This window comes from Balaenoptera acutorostrata, chromosome 20 (genome assembly GCF_949987535.1).
Source record: "Balaenoptera acutorostrata chromosome 20, mBalAcu1.1, whole genome shotgun sequence".
NCBI lineage: Eukaryota > Metazoa > Chordata > Mammalia > Artiodactyla > Balaenopteridae > Balaenoptera > Balaenoptera acutorostrata.
In genome coordinates this window covers 22,970,486-22,979,058 of record NC_080083.1, presented here as the reverse complement: position 1 = coordinate 22,979,058, position 8,573 = coordinate 22,970,486, and the positions used below count along the sequence as shown (strand labels likewise).

Here is an 8,573-nt window from a genome sequence, read left to right as displayed (position 1 = left end):
GAGGGTGGAGCCGGGGGCGGAGGCAGGCCAGAGTGGAAGCAGGTCCAGGCGCAGCTCTGACTGGGGCAGGTCGGCGGCGGTTGCCGCGGTGGTGACAAGAGAGTGGCCGGACCCCTACGACCCGGGGCGGAACTCTGCGATCCAAGTGCTCGGCTCCCCAAGCGAGGTGGGCGGGCGGCTCGGGACCCTGGCCAGGGCCGGCATGGAGCGGTGGCGTGACCGGCTGGCACTGGTGACGGGAGCCTCGGGGGGCGTCGGCGCGGCCGTGGCCCGAGCCCTGGTCCAGCAGGGACTGAAGGTGGTGGGTTGTGCCCGCACCGTGGGCAACATCGAGGTAAGGCCCTGCTGGGGAACGGGTCGCTCTGGGTGGCGTCGTTTTCTGCCGGGCTAGGGTCCAGGTGGGGGAGGGGGAGTGGTCGGAGCCAAGCTGTCACGCTGCCCTCACTTGCCCGCCACCCCAGGGTCACTTGCAGCAGGCTCAGGGGCAAGAGAGACGGATGCCTAGGCGGAGGGGAGGCTGCTTTTGGACCCCTCAGGGCAGGACTCCACCTTCGCTTTTCAAAGTCCAGTCTTTTAAGGAGCCTTTTCTCCTGACAGCCTCTACTCCAGTATACCAAATCTCTGACTCACTGGCATCTTTCTCCTTCTCCCCGACCTGCGTGCCCGGGTTGGCTGAGGAAGGGAGAAGCCAGAGATCAGGGGCTAAGCCAGAGAGAAGGAAGGAAAGCTTTCCCAACTCAGTGGCTAAGTGGGCTACTGGATTGCTTCCTCTGGTCCCCAGACCTAGCCCACAAAAGCCAAGCAAAGTGAGCAGGAGCTAGAGGTTTTGATCGTGATCATTTTCACCCAGGACTGCGAGTGGGATTGGGGTGGGAGTGGAACTTTTCTGAAGAGGCTCAGCTCCATCTTCCCCCGAAATGTGAGGGTTAGCTCCTACCCGATGGACATAAGGGATGAATGGGATATATAGGTAGACCTTTCTTCAATCTCACTGTCCCAGGTGGGACTGACTAGGTGAAATAGGGCATTGAACATGTGAGCCCTGGGGGACAAAGCATTGTGGAACTGAACCTCCTGGTTTTTCTCTTAACGCGGGTTGGGAGCCCCAAGAGTTGTAAGCAATAAATGCTCAGAGAAAACCGAAATGAAGTTGGCTATGTTGGAGCAGGGAGGAAGGATACAAGAAACTTCCGTCATAGGATCACTTTGGATTTGCCCCTGGCAAGACCCCTCTCAGGGACTGGGCTAGTGCTTAGCTTTATCTCCACCCTTGCTCAAAGTCCCTGGGTGGGGAGAGGGTGAGGAGGCCTTGGGTGGGGGCAGAGTGGGAAGGTGTACCGGAAGGAGGACGGTCCCCCCCCACCCTTGCTGCTGACCAAAGGTGCACTTTATAGCCTCCTAGATAGTCCCAAGGTCACCTGGCTATACTGTTGCCCCACTCTGCCCCTCCCTTTCTCCTATCCTGAGGTGCTCAGGGCCCAGCCCGCACTTTGGAGCCTAGAGGATCAGACCAGGGATTAGACCACTTGATTCCCTACTTCTAAAGCCACTCTTGCCTTCTCTTCTTACCACCTCCCGACCCCCAACCAGCCAGGAAAGGGGTCCCTGAGCCCAAAGGAGATCCCCAGGCTGATCACTCAGCCCCAGGGTATCTCCTGTAATGAGGGAAGAATGGCTCTGCTGTGACGGGACTGACATGGTTTCAGGTCATTTTTGAGGATAGATGAAGACAGGTAGGGCAGAGAAGGCAGTGACAGGGAGTCCCTCCATTCTGGCTTTCCTGCAGGGCTTTGAGTCTGGAGGAGGAAGGGAGAAGTTGCATGCCAGGGGAGGGGAGAATTCCAGGCTTCTTTGTCCACAGTCTGCTTTTATGGATTGGTTGATTCACTCATTCATCGATACTAAAACAGAATTTGAGTTCTGGCCTCCTACAACAAGAAGCCCTATTTCCTGAGGTGGTCGTGAGTAGGTGAAATCAGGTGAAAGGGGACTTCTGGGTCCCTGAGGACTGTACCTCTTAAACTCTTGGAAAGTTAAAGCAGAAAAGAATTTCCTAGGTCACCTGACCCAGCCCTTTATTCTCAGCTTGGTCTGGGGAAAGGAAGGTGTTCCAGGGCAGCTGGCCAAGCCGGCCTTCCTCTAGGGCGCCCTGCACCCGCCAACCCTCTCCCTCCCACACATGTACATAGTCACCTTCACGAGGCTCAGGTGCCCGGTCACTCACTGGCCTCCAAGGCTACCACATAGCTTGTTTTCTTCCTGATTCTGAATGGCAGCTTCCCTCATAGCCATCTCTCAATGGCCCGTCTTTCTCAGATCTTTCTCTCTCAGGGATCCTTAGTGTCTTGAGGACCCTGGCAATGCACAGGGGTACCCAATATCACCTGCCACCTGGCTTGGCTCATAGTGTCCAGAGAAACTTTGGGGTGGAGGGTGGTGCACCGTGGGTCAGAGAGAAAGAATCTGTCCTGACTTCCTGACCCTTTCTATAGGCGGAGTGAGGGGAGACTGGCAGTTGGGCTCAACTGAAACGTATGTGTGAGGACTCTGAGCCGACTGGCTGCCGTTTATGGAGGGAGGGCTATAGTTTAGATATAAGCCCTTCTGGGAGGGACTGGATGGAGTGATGGGAGAGAAGAGAATCGAGGCCCTGGTGTAACCAGCTCAGTGACTTGGCTCTGGCAGAAGAAGCAGGGGGTTGGGGGAGGCTTGCATCTCCCCTACCAGCGGAGGTGTGTTCCTATTGGGAGAGAGTCAGAAAAGAGATATCACTCCATTCCCAGGATCCCTGAGCCCCTTCTCTGACTCGCTCACCGCCCCAGCCCTTCTCCCCTTTTAGACCTGAAGACTCGAGTTTATCCCTCAGGTTCCTCCGTTCATGATCTCAGCCTCCCCCTCCCTCCCTCAGGGAGTGCTCTCACCCCGCCCCCCCACCCCGGGACTTTGACCAAAGAGGACACGCTTTGGGGATGGGCAGTCCTAACATCTCTGTGGCTGCAAGGTGGCCGCCAGAGGCGAGAGTTCTGTGAGCAGTGACACCGGTGGGAGGTTATCTCTGGGTGGGGAGGCGTGGAGTGAGCAGCTCACCCCAGTTAGACCCCTGTTGGGTTTCATAGGAGCTGGCTGCCGAATGTAAGAGTGCAGGCTACCCCGGGACTTTGATCCCCTACAGATGTGACCTGTCAAATGAGGAGGACATCCTCTCCATGTTCTCGGCGGTCCGCTCTCAGCACAGCGGTGTGGACATCTGTATCAACAACGCTGGCTTGGCCCGGCCTGACACCCTGCTCTCAGGCAGCACCAGCGGCTGGAAGGACATGTTCAATGTAAGGGCTGCAGGCCTGCGGCTGGGGGTGACAGGGATGGGGGAGAGGCTGGGAGAAGAGCGGGGAGCCAGGAGCCAGAGAGCTGCTGGGGATAGACGTCTACTGAGAGGGGCCTTCAGTTTCCTACCTGGGGCACTCTCCCCTGCTTCTCCTCCCCCGAAGGAGAGAGAGTGGATGAATGGCCATATCTTTTTCATTCTTCTTTCCTTTGAGCCCCTGGGGGCAGTTCTTAAAGTCTAGGCTGATTTCCTTCTCTTGGAAGAGATATGGATAGGGGAGAGAACTGCTGTCGGTTGAACGTCCCCAAGTGTCAGCACTGTGCTGAGTGCTTGGGACCATGGTCTTATGGGAAGAAAAGGGACCAAGAGACAGGAGATGAAGAAGATGATGATCTCGCTCAGCCCCGCCAGTAACTATGTGGCTTCACGCTCTCTGAGCTTCAGTCTTGTCACATTTAATTGGGATGAAACACACCTAGACCATCAATATCTGGGGTCACAAACTCCAGTGTCCGCTGGGGCTGGGTAGGTACGTAAAGGAGGGAGGCGGCTCATATGGGAAAGCACATGGATGTCGGGGGGTCGCTGCGCTGCAGTCTGGGCAGTGCGGCCAGATCCTATGACTTCTCTGAGAGCAGAGGGGACCTAGATTTTCATGTGGAACCTCACCCCTCCCATTCACCGAAACCTCAGCTCCAGGAGGGCAAGGAGTTTTGTCTATTTTACTCTCTGTTATAGCCTCAGCCTGCAAACACTCCACAGATATTTTTTGAATATATGAAACCTTCCAATACATATTGGAAGTGAATTTTTAAATGTTTCAAAACCATGTGTGGACCAAACACAGGCTTCAGGACATGGGTTTTCAACTTCTAGACTGTACTGTGAGGCAATATTGGGGTATGAAAATATTCTGAGAAGTTGAAAGCATTGTGTAAATGGGATGCTTCTTTCCCCTCACAATCCTTTTCACATGTGCTCACAATAGATTTAGCACCTAACAAGTGCTTGGGCCCAGAAATATGCAATGAAAGTGGAAACAATAAACGGGAAATGAAGCACTGCCTTCGCCCTCAGGGAGCCTTCTGGAAGATCCGAGTTGTGGTCCTCACCTGCAGTAAGGGAGTCTTTAAACCTGGACCTCAGCTTACCCATCTGTAAAGTGAGGCACATATATTAAATCCCTAAGACCCCTTTCAGCTTGAACACTATGTAATTCTCTTAGGATCGTCTTATGAGGCATCTCCCAATAGAACCACATCATTGAACACACAGGGAACCCCTGACCCCTATACCTAGGAGAATCCACTCCCCTGGCCCAAGGGGATCTGTTTCTCTTACTCCATCCATCCGTCCTCAGGAGCTGAGTTCTCTGCCCCAGAAACCCAGCTTGTTAAGAGGACCAGAAGCAGGGCTGGAAACCTCTTATGTCCTGCCGTGAATGCTGGGGCAGGTTTACACCGAGAGTATTTGTCCTGATGCCTGGCTCTGACACCCGATAAAGAGAAACATCTAATCTCCCGGCTTTCCCCAGAGGAGAGAGCGAAGACCTGCTGAAAGCTTTATCGCTGCTTGTCCTCGTGGGTGAGGCTAAAGGGGTGGGGCTGGGCAGGAGCTTTAGAGCAGCGACACTTCTTCAGGCCTCTGTTCCAGGAAGGGCGGGGATCTGGGGTCACCTCTGCCAGAGGAGCAGGAGTGGGAGGGGGCCAAGGAAGGCAGGAAGCCCCCATGCCCTTGGGACGTCCCTTGCTATCCTGTGACAAGTTACCCCACCCTCTGAAGAGTCTCTGTGCCTTGTCTTCCAGATGGAACAGAGGTTAAAGGAAGGCGTGGAATGAAGGAGGATCAGGCCTTCTCCTCTCCACTGTAGTCTCAAGGGAGGGACAGGAAAGGCACAGAGAGTAGTGGGTAAGGTGGGGAGAGGCTAAGATCTGTCCTGAGGAGAGAGACTTTTAAAGTCATTTTAGGAAGGATTTTAGGCTGTTTAGGAGAGAGGCGAGCCAGTGACTCTGTCCCAGAGAAGAGTAGGGTATTTGGAGAAGAAAGGAGATGATTCCCTAAGGTAGAGGTCCTGCTGTTTGCACAGGAGACGGCCAAGACAGGGAGGGTTCCTGGGTCATGGGTGCATGTGGGGGGCATCGTCCAGGGAGAGGTGCTGCCTCTGCTGTCAGCTGGGGCTGGTGGCTTGAGGGGGAGGGGAACCTAAAGCCAGGTGCCCTGTCGCCTTCATTGGTCTCTGGTAGGACCCGGACTCTGTTTTGGATGCCCCCCCGCGCCCCCGCCCCAGGGTGCTCTGTGGCTCCGTCACCTGCTCAGATGGGCCCAAGCTGGAGACACCCCATTGCCCCTCTGGCCTGCAGGTGAACGTGCTGGGCCTCAGCATCTGCACACGGGAAGCCTACCAGTCCATGAGGGAGCGGAAGGTGGATGACGGGCACATCATTAACATCAACAGGTGAGGCCGGTGGCCGAGGGCTAGAGCTCAGATCACCACGCACCCTCCAAGCTGGGTGATCTGCTGCGGCTCATTTGACCTCTTTGGACCTCCGTTTCCTGGGTGGTAAAACAGGGATTTAACACCCAGTTAATACCCAAATGGCACGACTGTGGTGAGGGGAAGAATAGTATGTGTCAAATGCCAGCCCCTAGTTGGCTGGAAGGGGTAGCTCAGCCCCTTTGCAGCTGAAGCCTGGGGGCTCTCCTGGGACTGAGGTTCTCCAGTCCTCAGGCCGCGGCATGAACCTCACCTCGTGGCACAAAGACTGCACAGTCTCTGTCACTGGGGAGTCCCCGGAGACGTGGCCTCTGTCCCACAGATCTCCCAATAGAACCACATCAGTGAACACACAGATGAAATGGAGAGGGTTTTGACAACCTGCGTGGACTGGAGGGTGAATGCTGTGGTCGACGTAGGGAGGACTTCTAGGCAGAGTGGGGCTCACAGGAGCTGCTTGAATTACAGAAGCTGGGCCAGTGGCCGTGAGGATGGCCTCTGGAGGCCCCGTTTAGACGGCGTCCAGGGGGTGGGCTTGGCTGGTACAGCAGGGGGCACTGCTTCACTCTCTCCTTTCCCCTTCCCTCCCTCCACCCAGCATGTCTGGCCACCAAGTGCCACCCCAGTCCGTGGCCCATTTCTACAGTGCTACCAAGTACGCTGTCACTGCGCTGACAGAGGGGCTGAGGCAAGAGCTTCGGGAGGCCCAGACCCACATCCGAGCCACGGTGAGGGGTGGCCTGGCCCTGGTTGGGGGGGGGGAGGCACCCGCCCGCTCACCCCACACACTCGCGGCCCGGGGCCCATGTCCTGGCTGTGCTGCTTAGAGCTCCCGGGTCTGTACTGGGCCCACATCTACTGGGCTCTGCTGCTACTTGCGTGGCCCTGCTCACTACTTGAGTTCCCGCATTTCTCGGACTTTGAGGTGGGAGGCGGGTGACCTGAAGGGAACATGGTGGGGTGAGACTGAGGGAAAGCAAGGGATTGTGGGAAACCACGGCTGGAAAGTGGGACTCTGGGCTCTTCCCTTGAAGGCTGTATGACCTTGGGTGACTCGCTCAACCTCCCCAAGCCTCAGTCTTCTCATCTGTAAAATGGAGATGATAATACCTCTCAGGTTATGAGGTTTTAAGGGACACCACTTTGTAAAACTGACCTGGCTTATAGTAATGGCTCTGTAGCTGGTAGGAATCATTCTGATAATCCCCAGTGGCAGCTTTGGAGGGAGGAGGTGGCTGCTGGACATCGGGCAGCCATCACTGTGAAGCTGGGGCCCTTTGGCTTCCATCCCTTCTCTGCAACCTCCCCAAGGCCTGGCCTCTGACTGGGGCTCAGCTCCTGAGCAGGCTGTCTCTGTTGGCCCAGTGCATCTCTCCAGGAGTGGTGGAGACACAATTCGCCTTCAAACTCCATGACAAGGACCCCGAGAAGGCAGCTGCCACCTATGAACACATGAAGGTGGGGCCCAGGGAAGCCATTCACTTCCTAAATGAAGGCAGAGGGAACCCTGGCCTTTAGACCTCACCCTTCTAGCCAGCCTGTCGCCCCTCCTGCAGGGTGGGGGTGGGAATGGGGATGCTGGAGAGGACCTCAGTGGTGGGAGGGAACTTGGATCCATCCTGCCCTCATCTCACCCCTTTCCCCTGGTGCTCTCAGTGTCTTAAACCTGAGGATGTGGCCAAGGCTGTCATCTATGTCCTCAGCACCCCGCCACACGTCCAGGTGAGTCTGGCCTTGGATGTCCATCCCCTGGAGGAGCCCAACCGTCCCCAGAGGAGACGAGCAGGGAGGCTTTAAGGGGGTGGGGAGAGCGTCCTGGCTTCCTCAAGCCTTGTGCCTTCCGCAGGTCGGAGATATCCAGATGAGGCCCACGGAGCAGGTGACCTAGTTTCCTGTGGGGAGCTCCTCCTTCCCTCCCTGCCCCTCAAGGCTTGGCACCTGCCTCTGGATTTGGGGTGTTGATTTCTGGACCCTTGGATTCCACTTCCTTTCCCCACCCCCACCAGGGGCTGGAAAACTTGTTTGAGGTTTCATATAATCTTGTCAAATTGTTTCCACTGAATTTGAAAAATGGGCAGGGGAGAGGAGGTGGTGTCCCTGATTGTTTTACCTGCTGATTCATTCTTGGTCTCCGTTTTGGGCTCTTTGGCCTTTGTTTGCTGTCCTTGGTCTCTTCCCTTTGACCTGGGAAAGGGACTGTGGCCAAAAGTGGGGCTTTCCCCTATCTTCTTGCACCCCACCCCTGTCCCTTCAGGATGAGGAGGCAGAGGGAAGCCCTCACCTTCCATCTGAATGGCTTTCGGGGCTCTGGGCTTCTTCCTTTCCCTGCATCCCACCCCCCACCCCATCTATTCCCCGTCCCAGTTCTCCAGCCCCACTGTGGCTTCTCAGCCCCCGGTGGGGTCCTCACTCCACTCTATGGCAGCAGAGTACCAGGGCCTGCCTCCCATGTGGGTTTCACTGTGATCATTAAAAAAGAAAAACTGCGACAACCTACCTTGGCTTCAGAAGTGTCTTTCAGGTCTTCCTCCTTCCTGTGATCAGGAATGGCTGTGTCTCAGGGTTTCTTCCAGGAGAGTGGGAAGGTGGGTGGATTGGGGGCATCACTTCTGGAGTGTGGATTACCTTTGGGCTGGTCTTGAAAATGGGTAGGAGTTTGCCTGCCAGAAAAGAAGACAACACGGCTTGCAAGGCTGGGAGGCCCAGAAGAGCATGCAGCGTTGTGGGAACAGCACAGAACTTAGTGCAGGAGTG

The 8,573-nt window shown here is 56.0% G+C and overlaps 1 protein-coding gene across 2 annotated transcripts; it reads left to right on the top strand.

The window, feature by feature from the left end:
* DHRS11 (dehydrogenase/reductase 11) lies at positions 1-8,326 on the top strand. Of its 2 annotated transcripts, none has more exons than XM_007190247.3 (7): positions 1-334; positions 3,117-3,326; positions 5,686-5,780; positions 6,418-6,547; positions 7,185-7,277; positions 7,476-7,541; positions 7,666-8,324. In XM_007190247.3, the coding sequence occupies exons 1-7, from the start codon at positions 203-205 to the stop codon at positions 7,705-7,707; spliced, it is 768 nt and encodes a 255-aa protein (XP_007190309.3). In that variant the 5' UTR covers positions 1-202; the 3' UTR covers positions 7,708-8,324. The 2 variants fall into 2 exon arrangements, with proteins under 2 accessions (XP_007190309.3, XP_057392921.1); XM_057536938.1 differs by having other exon boundaries at positions 201-334; positions 3,173-3,326; positions 5,569-5,780; positions 7,131-7,277; positions 7,666-8,326.
* The last annotated feature ends 247 nt before the right edge of the window (positions 8,327-8,573 follow it).